This window comes from Panthera uncia, chromosome D2 (assembly GCF_023721935.1).
Source record: "Panthera uncia isolate 11264 chromosome D2, Puncia_PCG_1.0, whole genome shotgun sequence".
In the NCBI taxonomy this organism is placed as follows: Eukaryota; Metazoa; Chordata; class Mammalia; order Carnivora; family Felidae; genus Panthera; species Panthera uncia.
This window is the reverse complement of record NC_064818.1, coordinates 19,965,872-19,986,310: the sequence shown is the minus strand read 5'-3', so window position 1 is coordinate 19,986,310 and position 20,439 is coordinate 19,965,872. Positions and strand designations below refer to the sequence as shown.

The 20,439-nt window shown below is 38.6% G+C and overlaps 1 protein-coding gene across 2 annotated transcripts in view; it reads left to right on the top strand.

Moving 5' to 3' along the window:
- The window catches only part of FAM13C (family with sequence similarity 13 member C), a 177,158-nt gene that overhangs the window by 71,124 nt on the left and 85,595 nt on the right, over positions 1–20,439 (top strand). For both annotated transcript variants that reach the window (XM_049645093.1, XM_049645092.1), the window contains exon 5: positions 12,268–12,331. In XM_049645093.1, coding sequence (XP_049501050.1) covers positions 12,268–12,331 — 64 coding nt within the window. The remainder of the gene's footprint in view (positions 1–12,267; positions 12,332–20,439) is intronic.

The following is a 20,439-nucleotide window of genomic DNA, read 5'->3' as shown; positions in this document are numbered from 1 at the left end:
ATACTCTAATACAAATTTCTATAAGAAACATGTTTTATAAATTTTGGTATCATTATAGCCTATAGTGTTAGAAATAATATTTCTAGGAGATGGAACAAAAAATTTGTCCTTAATATCTCAACATCTTGTAAATCTTCTTGGCCTAACCTGGACTAGACTTAAGAGACAAATTTCAATAGTGATTATAGAAGACAGAGTGTGCATATAAACTTAAATTTAATTTAAAACTGACCAGCTGGTTAGGCGTTCAGTGTCCCTGAGACCATGGGAATGAGGTTATTCCTTTGTTGTTGTTGTTTTAATTCAAGTTAATATTCAGTGTAGTCTTGGCTTCAGGAGTAGAACCCAGTGATTTATCTCTTACATATGACACCCAGTGCTCATCCCAACAAGTGCTGTCCTTAATGCCCATCACCACCACCACCCCACCTCCCCTCCAGCCACCCTGTTTGTTCTCTGTATTTAAGGGTCTCCTATTCTTTAACTTACTCTTTATCTTCCCAATGAGGCAAAGGTTGCTCTGGTGCTTAAGGGTTATTTCTTTTTTTTTTTTTTCAATATATGAAGTTTATTGTCAAATTGGTTACCATACAACACCCAGTGCTCATCCCAAAAGGTGCCCTCCTCAATACCCATCACACCCCCCCCACCCCCCATCAACCCTCAGTTTGTTCTCAGTTTTTAACAGTCTCCTATGCTTTGGCTCTCTCCCACTCTAACCTCTTTTTTTTTTCCTTCCCCTCCCCCATGGGTGCACTTGTACCCCAATGTTTATAGCAGCACTCTCAACAATAGCCAAATTATGGAAAGAGCCTAAATGTCCATCAACTGATGAATGGATAAAGAAATTGTGGTTTATATACACAATGCAATACTACGTGGCAATGAGAAAGAATGAAATATGGCCTTTTGTAGCAACATGGATGGAACTGGAGAGTGTGATGCTAAGTGAAATAAGCCATACAGAGAAAGACAGATACCATATGGTTTCACTCTTATGTGGATCCTGAGAAACTTACAGAAATCCATGGGGGTTATTCCTTTTTAAGACTAAAGTTAAAAAAAAAGACTAATGTTCAATGTTAAACACACACACAAACACATCCACATCCACATCCACTCACATCATATATAGTGACATATACAGTTTCCACCCACCCTTCCTATTTTTCTTTTATTCTTAACCAATTTAATTTGTATATATAAATTTTTTTCATATGTATGAAATCTTAAGCATTTCTGTGTAGCTTGTTTGTCCTACTTAATATTGTTTTTTTCCATATCATAGTGACTATGAAATATACCATAATTTTTGTAACTCCAAATCGGTATGTATTTTGGTTACTTCTGGAATTCATATTTGTAGATATTGCTGTAGTAAGAATTTCTTAAAATATTTTTATGTACTTCCATTTCAGTTTCCTTGGTTTGTGCTTAAGGGTAAAGCTGTCCAGACATGGGATTTAAAATGATAAACCAAAAAGATGTGGCATATAAATTTTTCAGTTATCTGATCATGAAAGAAGATAGGAATAAAATGGATAATTGATAATTTTGAGAGAATTAGAAAGTCATGTGGCTGGATTTCTGTATATGGCAGCATCTTAGAATACTGGGTCTAAGTGGAACATTTGAGACAGTTCAGTCCAATCCCCTTCTCCATACTTGTGTATTCTAGATATTTCTATTTAACCCACTAGCCCTTACAGTTTTTTAGCTCAGATTGTTCTTAGGGCAAAATGCCTCTGACTCTAACATTCCCAAAAGACGTTTGGAAGGCATGCCAGGTGTGGAACAACTCTTTGATGTGTGAAACTACCCTGCTCATCTCAGGGCTCTAGTATCTTTGGTTGTAGCCTACAGAACGTCAGCAGGGACCCCCGGCCTTTGTACCAATCACAAATAGCCTCTAAATTTCCTAAATGCTTTCTAGAGTGCATACCACCACCTCCAAGAGAAATGCCAAAATTCATGATGGATATTTAAAACTATGTTTTATGAGAGTCTTTTATACATGGAGAAAAAAGCAACTACATAACAGAATTATAAGTTTATCTTATTTTTACTTAACATATAATTATATACAGAAATATACACTGGAAAGACATAAATCATTTTATTGGTGGTTATTTTCAGATGGAATGGCTGTGGGTGATTTTTAAAATATTCATTTCACTTTCCAAATTTTCCCCCATTGGGTTCCTCTTAAGTTTGTAACAGGGAAAATTATTTATACATGAAAAAAAGCAGTATCAACTGTTCAAGATATAGAACCAAAAATAAATTTACTACAATTGCTGCAATCATCAATTTGCACAAATGCAAATCATCATTTATGTTCTGTTTCTTTGAACTGTTGCATATCAGTTCAAGGTAGAGAAGAATATTAGGAAAGTATAGAAGAGAATGGATTTTTAAAAATTATTTTTGACTAGAAGAAACCTAAAAGGCATTTTCAGTGGTATCTGTGGCTTTTATGGTTTGAGTCAGTTAGGATCAGAAAGCAAATATTAAAGGTGATTTTTATAGGGTCAGATGACACTTAAAATCAGAATTTGTATCCTAGACACCTCTTCATTTGAGTGTTTTATTCTGTATGTAAAAGTTGAAGAAAGTCTGTTTTTATATCCCTTAAGCAGAGCAAGCCTTTCAGAGGTCCACTAGCATAGAGTTCTAATCAAGAGAACTCCTATGACTGTAGATGCCAGGGGCAAAGGAAATACCAGGGCCCATTTAAATGGCAATGGGGGGGGGGCGCCTGGGTGGCGCAGTCGGTTAAGCGTCCGACTTCAGCCAGGTCACGATCTCAGGGTCCATGAGTTCGAGCCCCGCGTCAGGCTCTGGGCTGATGGCTCAGAGCCTGGAGCCTGTTTCCGATTCTGTGTCTCCCTCTCTCTCTGTCCCTCCCCCGTTCATGCTCTGTCTCTCTCTGTCCCAAAAATAAATAAACGTTGAAAAAAAAAATTTAAAAAAAAAAAAAAAAAAAAAAAAAATGGCAATGGGGTCCAAGAGGTGAAACTTGAGAAGGTGGAAGCAGGAGTAAGGCCAAATTTCAGGAGATTTTTTAACAATGCCTTGAATTTAATACCCATACAAGAAAACAACTTTGGCCATACTGAGCCTATTGAATAAATCTAGACACACAAAATAGAGTCCTTGGGATTTGCATGTGAAGGGCTAGTTCCCTGGGAAGGTTGTTTGTCAGAAGTGGATTTGAGGTAAAAAGTGCTGAGAAGATAAAATCACCACACTGTTGGAATGACTTGTGGGGAGGGGCATGAGAAGAACTTGGAACTGAAAGAAGAAGACAGTTAAGAACCAAGGTAACTGCCAAAAAATTTTATGTGCCTTGTCAAACTTGAATGAGGTTAAAGCATGCAAGATCCAGGCTCCTCTGACTTGTCTTTCTGATCATTAACTCACCCTTGCCTCTCAGAGTAGCACTGATCCAGGTCCTGGATTCCAGATTATTTGCCAATCCAAACCTGCCTAATCCAGGTTCTTTGCCAAGACCACATTAGTAAGGAAAGGTTAGTGTTGCATGTGTGTATGGAATGTGTTGTTTGCTTTAAAATGGAATGATATCGAGAATCCTAACTAGTGTAAGTACTCAGAATAGCGGTGTGGAGGTGCTGGCTTATTCAAGTCATAGACAAAGGGCCAAAAGGCTGGAGAAGTTGAATTGTAGAGGGAATATATCAGATGGCATCAGAAACGCTGGCAGTGCCCAGACTGCACAGGGCCTTGAAGCCAGGGTATGAATCTCAGATTTTGTTGAAGTGCAAAAGGAAGCCATTTGAGGTTATAACCAGGAGAATGACATGCTCAGATTTCCATCTTTAAAAGACCACTCTAGGGGCGCCTGGGTGGCGCAGTCGGTTAAGCGTCCGACTTCAGCCAGGTCACGATCTCGCGGTCCGTGAGTTCGAGCCCCGCGTCAGGCTCTGGGCTGATGGCTCGGAGCCTGGAGCCTGTTTCCGATTCTGTGTCTCCCTCTCTCTCTGCCCGTCCCCCGTTCATGCTCTGTCTCTCTCTGTCCCAAAAATAAATAAAAAACGTTGAAAAAAAAAATTAAAAAAAAAAAAAAAAAAGACCACTCTAGGTAGTGTGTGATATGGGGAAGCAAGGAGACATATTGGAGGCAATGCATCATCCACGTGGGAGGTGATGGTGGCAGTGAAGATGGAAGAGGGAGGAGTAGAGGTGAATATTAGAGACTCATAACTTCTTGTTTTTGGAAGAGAAGGAAAATCTTTAATAGGGAACAGTTAGGATTTAGGCTTGTTTAATATTAATGCTTATGTAAGTCCTCTGTGTCATTTCTTAAGTTCTTTTGTTCCTAGCACTATCTTGATTCATAATTTAAAAGATAGAATGTTGGAAAGCCAAGTATCAGATGTAATATCACCATGCCTAGAGCAATGAAAATTTAATATTCATCAAATATTTACCTGTCATTCAAATTAGCCACCCTCCCCCACCATTATTTGTGATCTCCTGTCCCCTTCACTGTATCTGTCCCTAGACTAAATCTTCATTTGGATGATTTTTTTTTCTGTCTCTGACTCGGAAATACAGGTATCGTGTTTACTTTGTAATGTTGCTCACTTGCTTACATTAGATTCCTTCAGAAAGCAGAGCCTTGTAGGAAGGCTTGGGTAGAGGGAGGTGATAGGAAGTGGGGGAGGAGGGAGAGCTGACAGCATGTGTGTAACTAAGGTTACTACTCTTGGCAACTGGAGATTAGCTCCCTGAGGACTCTCTGAGGAACTTGTAAATACATCTGAGGATGTATCCCTTTGAAATTTTGGGGCTGAAGTGTATATTCACATGCTCCCCTCTTTGCTGGCAGAGGGTTGTCCCCAGAGGAGTAACTCCTCCACACTTCTAGGCTGCGGAAGTAAGCTCTGCCTCACAAAATCTTGAGGCAGAAAAGTAAAGAGACTTGGCAGGTGCTTAAAGGGAGATAATTTGAGTGAGCAGAACTGTCCATGGAGCTAACGCATCTGCTATGACCACTGTGCCTCTTGGGCAGACCACTGCCTGGCACAGGAAGCAGATGTCTCATAAATACTTACTAAGTGAATGGAATAAATGAGACGATGGAAGGAAGTGCTTTGTATACAGCTCAGCAGACCAGGTGCTGCTATCAATAATAATGTATTAGGGTCTGTGCTCCCAATGGATCCCTTGTCCTCAATCCCTTCCCAAACTCTTCTTTTTGATTCATAGGGGTCTTTGACCACACCCATGCTACTCTACTTCCTTTCTTCTCTCAGTACTGATGCTGGCCTATGGGCTTGACTCACCTCACACATTCTTTGGACATTGGTATGGTTCTGTTTCTGGGCTCTGTTCCAGCCCACCAAGGTGAGGAGCGGTATCTATTCCAGTGCAGCTGGGCTGCCTTGTGTTCAGTGTTTTTCTTAGAGTCTCTTCAGGGACATGATTCTTCCTTTTTTGGAATGTGTCCCCTGGGAGCCCAGGCCAGAAATACCCAGAGCACTCCTGTACTCACAGAAGTCCTTCACCTGTGCTCTTCAGCCACTGGTATCCTCCCATTACCTGGACCTTTAGGATAATGTTTCCCAACTAGGAATGCCCTGGAGTGCTTGTTAAATACATATTACCAGTGCATTCCTTTGGGAATTCAGCTTCAGTAAATGTGGGGCCTAGGAATCTGTTTTTAATAATACTGATTGATAGTAATCCTCAGAGAAGTATGAAAGGGAGTGGAGATTGGGTTCTAATAATTAGTGCCAAGGCATATTATTAAAATCAGCATTCTGCCTTTAACCATGACCTCCTTCTCCCCTTTACGGGAATTTATTTACATGGACAAGTACATACATGGTTTGAAAAGTCAGTTCATAAAGATCTACTGACTACCAGTTCTGTTTTCTGTCAGTGGTCTCTTGGGGGTCATTTAAGATTCAGTGCCTTGGTTTCTTTACCTTTGAAGATAGCTGCCCAGTACGTAACCTCAGTCCTTTGGCACAGAAATTTGGTTAAAATAAAACACCAATAAGAGAATGTCTTTAATATAGCTTAGACTCCCTAGAGAAAGGAATTTTACATTTACTGGTATTGAAGATTGTTATTGTTGCTAATAATACTACTGGAATTTATTGGCATCTTGTCTGTGTCTGCATATAGAGCTATTGTTTATACATAAAGAATGTTTTGCTCAGATGGTTGTCCTCTTGGGATATACCTTTTGTTTTTACAAGAGTTTCAGGAAACAACAGTCATACAGCTAGCCAGTGGTCATCCGGGTATACATTAGTGTATCCCATGTTGCTTTCTGAACAGAGGCTCAATTTAATGCAGTGGAATATCTTGAACTCTTAAAAGTGATCCAAAGTTCAGCTTGGTTCAGACTTAAGGTTCTGATTCTATATGAAGCATTCTGAAAAGTGTACTGGCTGCTCTCCTTTTACTCTTTCTGCCCGGGTTTTCTAAATGTGGATTAGAACACCACTTGCTAATCTTCAGCAGGTCTCTGCAGGGAAGAAATGTAACTGTTTGTAGGAATGAGAGTCATCCTATCCTGCCAGTCCTGCTAGAAAATTACAGGTGGGGAAAAAACATGTGTTTTATCATAATTATTGTACATACTTGGGAATATACCAGAATTGGCAGCTGTCCATAACCCTAGGATGAATACTTTATTAAGAAACATCGAGTGCCTACTATGTGCCAAATGTCAGGATTAGCCCTAGAGATAAAAATAACAAGCAAGACTCACAAGGTCCCTGCTCTATAGAGTGTTCCATCATGGAAGAGACAATCAGATAATTATAGAAATACACAATTAGGGACTATGCTATGGAGCAGATGTAGATCAGAATACAGGAAGAACATATAAAAGGGAGACCTGATTATGAGCTACCTTGTGTCTATAGGATGAATGTGTTAATTAGGAAAGAGAATGGAGAGGGAACAGCATTATGGGCACAGGAACAGCACATACGAAGGCCTGAGGTGAAAAGGAACATGGTGCATCCAAAGAACTGAAAAAGTGTCTGTGTAGTAGTAGCAGAGAGTGAGAACGGTATGAATTGAAGTTGAAGAGACTAACAAGTGATGAATCCTTCACAATGTCCTAGGATACTTTAAGAATTTTGGTCTTTATTTTAAGTGTCATGCGGAGAAGGGAAATGATAAGGTGGTTGTGTAGAAAATGGTTTGTGGGAGTAGAGGGGAAATAGGGAGACCATGGTGGTAGTCCAAAAGACAGATTATAGTCGTTTGACCTGAAGTAGTAGTGATGGAGGTGGAGGGGAAGAGGACAGATGCAGAAGTTATTTGTGATAAGAAATTGAAGGACTTCATAATACAGTGGCTATGGGGCTTGAAGGAGAGGAAAGTGTCAGAATAACTCTCAGATGTCTTCCATGAGGAAGACATTGGATAGAGGGAGAAGATTTTCACTGAGATAGGGAATACTTTCATCTGCTAATTTAATTATAGATAATTGAAAGGTTGATATAAAAATTCTATGCTAAGATATTGCTTCTTCACAAATTATCACATCTGGGGCTTGACACTACCCTTAGGCCAAGAAAAATACTTAATGCTTTGTTTATTTTGCTATTTTGAATTCCAGTGCACATTCTGAGGGAAAACCACTGCAGGATGACCATATAGATTGACTCAGCACATGCTTTAATTTCCCAGCAATGTGGAAACACCAAAATTTTAAAAATTTTCACTTCAGTAGGTTATCCATAATTTTGCAGTGACCAAAACTGGATGCAGTTCCATCCAGGAAGAAGCACTTCTAATATCAGCACATAATTAGGTTTTATATTTCTCTGTTAGAAGTGCTTTTAATTCAAAATATATAATGGTGGCAATGATGATAGTGGCAGTGTTGGTGGTCATGGTGATGACAATAGTGGTGATGGTTGTAGTGGCAGTGACAACAATGGTGGTGATGACACTGGTGATGGAGGTGGTAATGACAGTGGCAGTGGCAGTGATGGTGGTGGTGGCGGCAGATACAATAGTGGTCATGGGCGATGGTGGTGGTGGTGATGATGGCAGCAGTGGTGGTTACAATGATGATGGCAGCAGTGGTGGTGACCTTGGTGGTGGTGATGATGGATGTGGCAGTGATGACAGGGACTATGGCAATGATGCCAATGGTGGTAACAGTACAGTAGTGATTGTGGTGATGGTGGTGGTGGTGACAATGACACACTGGTGTGACACATTGTTGTCACAATGGTGGTGATGGTGACAGTGATCATGGTGGTGGTGACAATGACAGTGATGGTAGTGGTAGTAATGCTCAGAAGCAGGACACTCCCATCAGTGCTGAGGGCCATAATCATACTTTGAGGAGTCCAATCTGCATTTCCTGTTGCTTCGACCACAGAGCAGGGCAGAGTGCTCTGACTGGCCTTCTCATCATTGACCTCTCCAAACGCATGCACTGGGTAGAGATTTGCTTGATTCCTTTCCTGTTATTATTTTGGGTGAAGAGAAGCAAGAGAATTGGAGGGAATGTTTCAGTGTGACCCAGTGTTCGCATTTAGGTTAGCTTCCAGGAAGATTTACAAATGGTTCAAGCAATATCTTCAAATACCTTTAAAAAAAGGGGAACTTGAAACACCTAGCTACTGTTCCAGTTCTCTTTTCATTGCTAAACTTCTCTAGTGAGAAACTTTCATTTCTGTTTCCTCTTCTGCCATGAAGTTTATCTTGTTCAATTCCACTGGCCTTTTGTTTCTCTGCTTTCATTCTCATTATCTCCAGATGACTGAGATTTTCTAGCAGTGTGAGCTTAGGCAATCCATATGCATGCCCTGTTCTCCTTGCCTTGCTTTCTTTTTCTCCATAATACTTAGCATCTGGTGCACCATAGCTCACTGGTTTATATCTGTAGGTTCTTTCTCCTTGTATGAAAATTACAAGTTCCATGAGGGCAGAGACTTTGCTTTACTGTTTTATTCCAAAAATCTGCAGTCGTACCTGGCACATAGTTGGAGGTTCATAAATAGTAGTTTAATGAATGTATAAAGTTGTTTAACTTCCCTGTTTCCTGTTAAGCCAAGTGATATAGTAATGCTAATCTCATATAATCACTATGAAGATTAAATGAAATAATGTAAGTAAAGTACCTGGCGTTCCCAGCCTGGCATAGTAATGGCTGGCAATTTGTTAGATGGTCCTTGACACCTTTTTTTTCTTATAGCTTCTTTTTCTTTAATATTTATAATGATATACTAAGCTTCTTAACTCCTAGTGATGGATCTATACTTTCTTTCATTTGTCTACCAACTGACCAGTTTCAGAGACCTACCCAGTGGACCTAAGTAAGGAAGTCCCAGGTTTTGTCCCTTTCAGTTTGCTTATTCACAAGACTTGGATCATTGTTAATAAAATATACCATTAATTATCATCATTTATAATTTGATTATGGTATTTTTCGTATATGATTCTAGAATCCATGTGTTATTTTTAATATGCCTAGCAGTAGTATCATGAATTATCCTATGAGGTAGCTGTCATTATCCTCACTTTACAGTTGAGGAAACTGAGGCTTAGAGAGATTGATATCTTACCTATGGGTACACACACCTAGTAAGTGGTGGATGAAGAACTCATTCTTAGATCAGCTTCCTTCTGTTTCTTCCCTTACCCACCCATCTGAAGGACAGGTACTGAGTGTATGCCATGCTAGGCATAATGCTAGGCTCTGGCCACACTGATGCTAGACTCTGGCCACACAACAGGGAAAATATCAAGGCAGGACTTGTGACCACAACACATCACTGTTACCATCACCACCACACCTCTGCTGAACACACTGTAGAGTTCCAATTCTAGGTTGAGCCCTACTCAGGGATTACTTCTCTATTTCAGACTTGCTTCAAGCTGAAAATATCTAAATCTAAACTCATGAATTGCCTCCCTTTCTGCCAACTGCTTAATCTTCCCACCAAAATTAAATATTTCTTTACCTCCATTATAAAAACCACTTGTCATCTTTCTAGTCACATGTCTCAAAACTTGGGAGTAATTTTGATTATCCTATCTCTTTTATTCCGTACTTTAAATACATACCCAAGACTTCTTGATTGTTTTTATCCTTGAAAATATCTCTCTAGTTTCTACCTCCCCAGTTCCTTTCTACCATTCTAATATCAGCCTCTATGGCCTGATCCCTGACTTACTGAAATTAGCTTCAAGACTTGGTGTTAGCTTTATCCTCTGCTTCAGATTCCACTAAATCATAAGCCTCCTAAAGGCCTAGAGTCTTATTAACTCTTACCTCCCCAATACTATACCAGGCACATAGGAAACATTCAGATGGCTATTGAATTAAAGGACGCTTGATGCTTAGACCACAGTTTTCAAAATTGATCTTGAGGTTTATTTGGAGATTTTAAGTAGTTTTCCTGGAAGATCATGTGAGTGTAGTACAAATAGTCTGTACTCTGTATCTTAGTAATACATATTTTTAACAAAGTCTATTTCTGCTTTTTCCATTAATATATGCTATCTTTGTATTTGTTTTAAATTCCTAGACAAATTTATGTTTAAAATATAAAGTAGTAAATATTTTTTTTCATTAAAGGATATCACTCTTCCATTTTTCTGGTGCTATTATAACTCTATAGAAATGCAATTTGAGAACCACAAAGAATTACAAAGAAATTATGAGCCACTAAAAATTTTAGATGTTACTGGATTGGACAGGTTAATTTCTATCCTCAAGAGGGTTTCCCCCATTTGGAGTAGAGCAATTGAGTATTTTTTGAATCCCTAAAATTACTGTGTTTTCAGATCAGGAAATTGATGAGGATAGGATGGGTGTGCCAGCAGTGTTCTTCCTCACTTTGTTTTCTCACTGAGTGAACTTTCCCTGAGCTCATTGTTGGACCATTAACCTTCTTTCACACTCAGGAGATACATGCTCATTTGTGGTGTAGTAGACATCAGTGCATCTTATATGATTTTGTTTTTTCATATCCTTACTTTTCTTATTTTAAGTAAATTGTTTGCACAGTTAGCAATGCCTTTGGACTGAATAAATTTTGTAATCTTAATATTTTGAAGAAATTATGCTTGTGGCATTTTTAAATGTGCATCATGACTTAAAGAAATCATTAATCTTATTGACCATTCAAAGGTCATGTATGCTTTCTTCAGGACTCAAATTGAAGTAGAATAATAACTATAAATAATTATGTCCCCAAATAAAGCTTTTTATAAATGACTTAATGGTGACTAAATATTTTATTAAGAGAGTAGGACTTTTTATAAGGATATTAACTATAATTTAATATGCTTATTATATAATATCATGCAAATTGTTGTAAAAAAACTTGAATGTTATGTAACAAATACTATTGGATTATAACATTTGACAAATCATGATTTGGAATTTAGCATCGGTCGGTAGTGAAGTTTTGCTTTTTTGTATTTAAACTAAAAAAAATGATTCAGAGTAGATTTGCCTTATTTTATTAGAAACTATCTAGTGGCAAAACCTAGCTTCACAATGTTACCCAGAAATTGCTATGTTTTTTGTGTTAGTAAAAAGACAGCATGAAATTTTCAAATACTGTCTTCAGTGAACAAATGGTATCTTTCTGTAGTGACTGTATCAGATCTATCTGATCACATAAGACTTTTTTTGAATGAATGAAAAATATTGAATTTGTATTAGGTACTCAAGATTCAGCAGTGTAGAGAATGGACAAAATCACTAACTTCTTGGAGCTTACATTTTAATGTGGAAATGCAAACAAACAGGTTACTTTCAGATAGTGATAAGTGCTAAGCAGAAAATTAAGGACAGTGTGATAGTGATTGCTTCTAGTCAGGGACATCAGGAAGTCTTATTGGGAGGTGACATCACAACTGAACTGATGTTTACATGCTGAAAAGAGTCTGTTTATGAAGATCTTGGGGAGAACAGTTTGGGACAAGTGTGAAGGTTTGAATGGGAACCAGCACTATGTGTTCAAGAAACCAAGGGAAGGCCAAAAGAGCCTGGAGTGTAGGGAACAGGATATGAGTGTTGGGAAGTGGGATCAGGCAGGCTGGCAGAATTTAAGCACTGATATAATATATAATAATAATAATGTGTTGTACACTATTATAAGGAGTTTGGATTTTATTCCATGGTCAGTGGGACACCACTGAGGGTTTTGAACAAGGGTACAGCCAGATCTGTAGCTGCCAGCTTCAAATTGTACATTGTTGAAAAGTTTCTTTTCAATGGAAATACGTTTTCTTTGTATTTTATAGAATCGACCAGAGGGCTACCATTTGGTCAAAGGACACTTTTGAGACTCGGCAAGAGTTAAATGAGGTAGGTGTCATCATTATTAGTTGTATGAACATGAATTAGCTAATCATGAAATGTATTATTCTTTTTCCTAGTATGAGGAATTCTTTCTGATTAAAACTTTAAGTGTTTTTACTCTTAAGTGAATTTGTTTTTCCTGTAGCTCTTTGGATAATGCTTTTCCTCATTCTGGAGCAAATGTATTTAAAATATTATCTGCAAGATTGCTCACTGTATCTTGGACATAAACCAAGTCCAGTAATTTAAAAAAATTTTTAACGTTTATTCATTTTTGAGAGACACAGAGAGATGGAGCGTAAGCGGGGGAGGAGCAAAGAGAGAGAGAGAGAGGGAGAGAGAGACAGAATGTGAAGCAGGCTCCAGGCTCTGAGCCATCAGCACATTGCACAATGTGGGGCTCGAACTCACTGACTGGGAGATCATGACCTGAGTTGAAGTCAGATGTCCAACCGACTGAGCCACCCAAGCTCCAGTGGTCATTTTACTACACTCTTTTCAACTTTGCATTAGGATTGTATAATCATGGCTATGGCAGTTCCATTTGTAGAATTTTCTCTTAATTTTATTCTCCCTCTCTCTATTTCTAATGGCAAATATAATCATGCTTACTATTTATCCATGGAGTATAATATAGTTTGGTGTTTGCAGTATGGTCTTCTTAGTATGCTTTGAAACATTGAAGTCCTGTTTTCCACTCCAAATGGTTTCTCACCAAACCAGACATCACTATGTTAATGTTTGTTCTAAATTTTCTTTGAAATAGATAATTTAATCCTCCTGCTGGAAATCGATATAACATAATTAGGATCCGTTATTCTGAATGCCTTGGCTTAAGGCCTTGGTTTGAAATACTGTCTAGTTTCCCTGCCCTCATTTTATAATTAAGGAGCAGTGGGTGGTATATCTGATTAGGACTACAGCAAAAGGAATGAAAAGACTGGATGCTCAGATGCCAGGAAGAGATGATGGACTTGAGGCATACTGTTTATAAGTCATTTGAAGATTGATCTCTTCTCCCCCTCCAAGAAAAAGGTAATTAGCTAAATTTAGGGGATTTTCTTTTTCTTTTTTTTACTTTAGAATTTGGCAGAAATGAATAGACAAAGGTAAACTAGATGATTGATTAAATTAAGTTAGATAAATAACTAAAGTTGTGGAAAATGACCTAAAGTTAACAACATAGAACACTGCTTGTTATTTATTTGTGCATAGAGACAGCCTTCACATTCCACAATCTCACTCATGGTAACAAGAGTGACAAAGAGTTTAAGAAAAAAGAGGCAAGAGCCTGAATCAATGAATACATTGTGAACAAGTAAAATGCTAGCTATAAAGAAGCATTGATTTGTTTTGACATAAGTGAGTAGAAAAATGAAGTGATTGTAAGAATCAACTTGTGATAGGTTTCAAGTATTTGCGAGAAACTCAGATTTATGAGCTGGAAATCCATGAGAATGCTGAGATTACTTGGGCATTCCAAAATCACAGCTGTAAAAAGCTCTATTTGAAATTTGTTTTCCTGTATTTGTTTGCTGTATTGTATTGGCAAATTTCATGAAATATGCCAATTCACTGCTCTGGGATTAGATGGGTGCAAGAGCATTGAATGGAGTCATGATTTCAAAAGAGGAGGCAACGCCCTATTTTAAATGTGTGCTCTTCCATGATAAGGTGGTGCTGCTGATCTGCTCTGCTTGATAAGATTCAGTGTGTGTTCAAAGTGGTTTTGTTCCAGTCAGGGGGAAAACTATGTGGGGTATGTACAGATCCACATCCTTTCATGCAGTTTCTGTTGTGACTGAAATTTGGGGGCCAGAGGAAACCTTAGAAAAACTTGAATAGAGACAGTATGAGTGGATCCAAGCCCATGCAGGGAGAGTTAATATCATTGAAGGAGACATCCTACAGAGTGGAAATATATTTAACTGGGTTTTCCCCAGCATTTCCCAAATGTATGGAAAACCAAATTATTTTATGGAAGAAGTCCATAACATAACATTTCTTTAGGCAACAGAGTCCTGTGGAACACAGGTGGGAAATGCTGCTTTAGTATTTTTTAAAAATTAATGTTTATTTTTGAGAGAGAGTGAGAGAGCACAAGTGGGGGAGGGGAAGATTGAGAGGGAGACACAGAATCTGAAGCAGTCTCCAGGCTCTGAGCTGTCGCACAGAGCCCGACGCAAGGCTCAAACCCACGAGCCATGACGTCATGACCGGAGCCGAAGTCAGACGCTTAACTGACTGAGCCACCCAGGCACCTCTAGTATTTTTAATGGAAATGGAAAATATATATAGAATAGTGTGTATATCCCAAATGTACAGCTGGATAAATTCTCATAAAGTGTGTAACTAGCACCTAGATTAAGAAACACTATTATTAGCATCCCAGACACCCCTTAGTAATTCCTTCCAGTCACTACTCTCCAATTAGGATAACGATTCTTCAGACTGAAATAAATTTGTTTTGTCTATTATTGAGCTTTTCACAAATGCACTGTATGTACTTTTTTGTGTCTGGTTTCATTTACTCAGTATTACTCAGTGCTTCTGAGATTCATACATATTTAGGTATGTAGTTTAAGTTTTCATTCTCCTTGCTGTAACCCATTGTATGTTTTTTTCCTCTAGTTTTTGACTATTATGATAAGTTGTTACTGAGAATAATTTTTTTTTAATGAGTTGTGGTTTGGTATCTGAACAAGTGACTTTTTATACAAGTATTCCTTCCATCTGTAAATGGAAATACAAGGTGGAATTTTTGTTATGTGAGCTCTCTTCATTGCTCTTTGTTTCTTTCTTGTATTTATTTACCACTGCCCCCTTCTGTACCACACACATACAGCTATCTAGTTTTGTAAAAAGAACCCACCAGTTCCGTATCTGTTTTCCTTCTTCATCCCAATTGCAAATCTAAAGTCAAAAGAGTTTCTTGAGTTTCATGAGAAGATGGTCCACAAATATTTTCCAGACATTTCCATAGACCCTAAAGTTTTATATATAATATATAATGAAGGAGACATCCTATAGAGTGGAAATACATTTAACTGGTTATTATGTGTGTATATATATATATAAAATAAAAATTTTAAGATGCTACGTATGTGCTTTATTTATATTTTCCCCAAATTTCATCTGGCAATTTACTTCTACTTTTTGAACTTTTTAATTATACTTTCTCTGTCACAGATAGATGGGGCTCAGCTATATTTTGGTTCCAGAACTGGTACTTGACCCAAGGTGTCCTTTACTCAGTGATACATGGTGTAATAAATCCACATATAAGCATCTGTCTCTGGGTGTATTCCCCTACTTTCCCAGTGAACTGGAAAACTCACTCACTTATTATTTCCAGTTGGCATGAATATAGATTTGATTGTAGCTAGTCTCATTTTTGTTAAGTGAGTCTCAAGCTACTAGTCTTTGACCTTGGGTCTCTTGATAAGACTTGTATCTTCATCCTATGAGTTTTAGTGTCTCTGAGACTATGTGATAGGAGTTTATAGCTGAAAAACTGAGTAAGTCTCCCTGTTGCCATTGACCTGGACTGTCAGATTCTTCATCTGTAAGACATCAAGAGGTTTTATTTTTTGGAGTCTTCTGGATCCTGCTTGGAAAGTATTCTAGACTTAAGATCTATCCACTACCCATGTCTCATCCATCTTAATCCTTGGTTTTAATTATTCTTCCATGTCCATATAATTGATAAGCACTCAGTAGATCAAAAAATTGAAGGATAAAATGAGAACAAATATTGTTTTCCTTCTCTACATATTACTAAATCCTCTTCCTGGCTGGCTTTAGTTCCAATTAGAAAAATAGCAGATGCATAAAGAAAACTAATGGATCTCCCCTTCCCTGAGAAAGCATGCCATATTGTGTCTTCAAACGACTTTTTCTATTATAGACCACAGATAATAAAGCATCACATCAACTTATTTTAGTTTTTCATTTGGAAAATTGAGGCAGGAAGTAGTTTTTTTTAATTTTTAAAAAATGTTTATTTATTTATTGAAGGAGAGAGAGGTAGAGTGTGAGTAGGGGAGGGGTAGAGAGAGAGGGAGACACAGAATCCAAAGCCGGCTCCAGGCTCTGAGCTGTCAGCACAGAGCCTGACGTTGGGCTCAAACTCATGAACTGTGAGATCATGACCTGAGCCAAAGTCAGACACTTAATCGACTGAGCCACCCAGGCACTCTGGCAATAAGTTTTGAATTGGGTTAACTTAAGAGCCCTTTCAGTTTTAACATTTATTGATTCTCTCCCCCTCCAACCCCCATTTTTATTCATTTTCCCAATGCTTGAAGGCCTAGTTTGGGGAGCATATATTAGATCTTCTCTGTTCCTTTCTTTCCTTTCATTCTTCTTTCACCATAAATTGGCTTTCTTCAGTGATATGCTTGGATTCCTTTCCCTTGTTTTTTGCATATCTATTACTATATTTGATTTGTGGTTACCGTTAGGTTTGTATGTGACATCTGCATATAGCAGTCTATATTAAGTTGATGGTCACTTAAGTTTGAACCCATTCTTTACTTCTCTCCTCCCATGTTTTAGGTATATGGTGTCATACTTTACATCCTTTTATTTTGTGAGTCCCTTGACTAATATTTATTGATATACTTATTTTTATTGCTTTTGTACCTTCTACTTTTCTTACACTTATTTATGCTCTTTCCATACACAGAGTCCCCTTTCACATTTCTTGTAGGGCTGGTTTAGTGATCATAAACTCCTTTAGCTTTTGTTTTTCTGAGAAACTCTTTATCTCTCCTTCTATTCAGAATGATAGCCTTGCTGGATAGAATATTCTTGACTGAAGATTTTTACCATTCAGCACTTTGAATATACCATGCCACTCTCTTCTGGCCTGTGAAGTTTTTGCTGAAAAATCTGCTGATAGCCTTTTGGGGTTTCCCTTGTATGTAACTGTATTCTTTTGTCTTGCTCTTTTAAAATTCTCTGTTTATCACTACTCTTTACCATCTTAATTACTATGTGTCTTGATGTGGACCTCCTTGGGTTGATTTTGTTGGGGTCTCTCTGTGCATATCTGGATCTGGATATCTGTTTCTTTCTCCAGATTAGGGAGATTTTCAGCTATTATTTCTTCAAACAAATTTTCCACTCCCTTTTCTGTCTCTTTTTCTTCTGAGATCCCCATGATGTGAATGTTATTGCACTTGATGGAATTGCTGAATTCCCTAAATCTATTCTCATTTTGCATAATTCTTTTTCTCTCATCTGCTCAGCTTGATTACTTTCCATTTCTCTGTCCTCCAGATCACTAATTCATTCTTCTGCTTCTTCTAGCCTGCTATTTATTCCACCTATTGTATTTTTAATTTATTGAGTTCATCTCTGATCAGTTCTTTTTTATTTTCTATCTCTTTGTTAAGGATCTCACTGAGGTACTCCACTCTTCATAAGTCCAATGAGTATCTTTATGACCATTACTTTAAATTCTCTAGCAGGCATATTACTTACCTCCATTTAGCTTCAGTCTCTTACTGTGGTTTGGTCCTGTTCTTTCATTTGGGACATATTCCTCTGTCTCCTTATTTTGTCTAACTTCCTGTGGCTTTTTCTCTGTGTTAGGAAAGTTATCTGTCTCCTGCTCTTGAAAATAGTGGGTGGGGTGTGCATTTTTAACAAGAGAGTACTTGCCCTTTTCCAGAAGTGATGCAGCCATTGTTGAGACTGGGCCAGCTGGGCAACTGCAAAATGTGCAAGGGTTGGGTCGGTGCAGTGCCCATAAATTTTACATGATGGCCCTCTTCCACAGGGGACATACCATTGCTGCCAGGACCAGTGCCAGCTAGAGCCTGATCCACAAAGTGCACATGGACAGGGCACTCAGTTTTAAATTTTTTTTTTCAACGTTTTTTTTTTATTTATTTTTGGGACAGAGAGAGGCAGAGCATGAACGGGGGAGGGGCAGAGAGAGAGGGAGACACAGAATCGGAAACAGGCTCCAGGCTCCGAGCCGTCAGCCCAGAGCCTGACGCGGGGCTCGAACTCACGGACCGCGAGATCGTGACCTGGCTGAAGTCGGACGCTCAACCGACTGCGCCACCCAGGCGCCCCAGGGGCACTCAGTTTTAACAAAGTGTGTGTATCCTTATAGGAGGTGACCTGCCAACACTGCAGCTCAATCAAAGCCTTGCAAAGCATGCTGTCTGGAGACATGTTGTTGGTAAGGTTTGCACCAGTCTTCTAGGAAAGAGGACTCACAGTCCCAGGACTGAGGCAGGCCAGGCTGGAGGGGGAAGGGCATAGTGTAAACAAGTTAGGTAGCAAATGCTGGCAGCACTGCCCTGGTTCCCACAGATGGCCATGTGTTTATCCTGGGACCAGGGGAGGGAAATGGCACCTGCTAGCTCCTTTGTTCCTAGAGGAGTCTTCTAGCAAATTCTGTACTCTGGAACCTGCAGTTAGTAAATAACTCCCTCCCGTATGCCCTGGGCATTTTTCAAACTGCTGCTTCTATCCTATATATTTCCATGGGCTATTTGTCGTGCTATCTCTTTAAGGGTAGGACTCAGTTTTCTGTTGCCCTCTTGGCTCTCTCAAAGCTGAGCCTGCTGATTTTTAAAGTTCCAGGCTTTAAGTCCTGCTAGTTGTAAGAACTCACAAAATTTGGCCCCTCTGTTTTTCAAAGTTAAATGTTATAGGTATTTGTTTTCCCCATGCAGGCTCCCTGGTGTGAGCATCTGTTTCTCTTCTCCCTCCATATCTGTGGCTCCCTTCCATAGGCAGCCACAGCTTGTTTAACACCCCACTATGTTTGTGCCCTTCTTACCCCCTTCCATGTGACCTTTTTACTACATTTAGTTGTGGAGTTTGTTTGCCAGTTTTTGGATCATTTTCTGGGCTATTTACACTGATAATGTAAGTGTCTAGTATCTGTAGGGTGAGGTGAACTTAGGGTCCTTCTACTCTCCAATCGTCCCTGGAAGTCCTCTAGGGAGAAAACAATAAAAAGTGTTATAAAAATGCCATAATCACTTAATTTAATTATTTATAAATTTTGTACAAGAATAAGAGATGCTACATGATCAAAGGTGAAGAATTGAGGTCAATTTACCTGAAATAGTACAGCCTAAGAACATACTGAAATTCTAGTCAATTTGGACTTTCTGCCATTATACTTGCCTAACCCAGCTCTTCTGTTATCATCTTACAGAAGGAAATGGTCACTTCAAAAAATGTCCATGACTTCTGGGCTCAGGAAAAAAGTGTTTTATTTTCTTATCTGATAAATACTTTGAAGGTATTCTGCACTTAACTTGTGGATAAAGCAAGTTTCTGCTGAGTGAATAAGAGTTTGTTTCTATTTCACTTTTTGCCTGGAATTCCAAGGTCCTAGAGGTAAGGTCGGCTACAAGCCAATGGGCACTGAAAGAAAAATTTGACTTTAATTGCTCTTACATGGATTCCTTATTTCCTTTCCCTCTGAGGCTTGTTGGCTATAAAACTATCTTACACTGTCATGGGCCAATGTAGAGTTAACCTCTCTAGGCCTAAGGAACCAGTTTATAAATCTGAAAAAAAAATCTTTCCATTGGTTAATGTTTACCAAAAAGACATATGTTAAGCACAAAGAAGAAGCAGCTATTCAACATTGGAATTAGAAAACAAATACATGCCACATTAGTCTTTTGCCCACAATAAGCCCTACAAGTTTATTCTGAGAATTTCAAGGTAAGTAAGTCTTAAAGGGTAATTGAGGGAAATATTTCTAGCCTTCTCTGTGTCCCCAGAATCAAACTTTGGAGACATATAATTCCTACCAAGTAAGGAGTCCAAGTGAAATGACTGACTGTTAAAGCACAGAAGAACCTATAACCTTAATATAATTAAAAGACTAGAATAAGTTCACGTATAGGGTAAAGTAGAAAAGATGGAAGATATGGAGAATGTTCTTAGACAGTTTGAGATCCTGGAGGTTTAAGGCAACCTGCTGAGATGCCACCCATGGCTAAATGGAGTTGACATTATGCTTGAAGGGGCTGAGGAATTATGGGGACAGATATTAGCATGGCTATCATTCTGACATTGAAGTAACTGAATATAAAAGGGGCCTCTTATGGAGAGGAAGAAACTAACCCAAA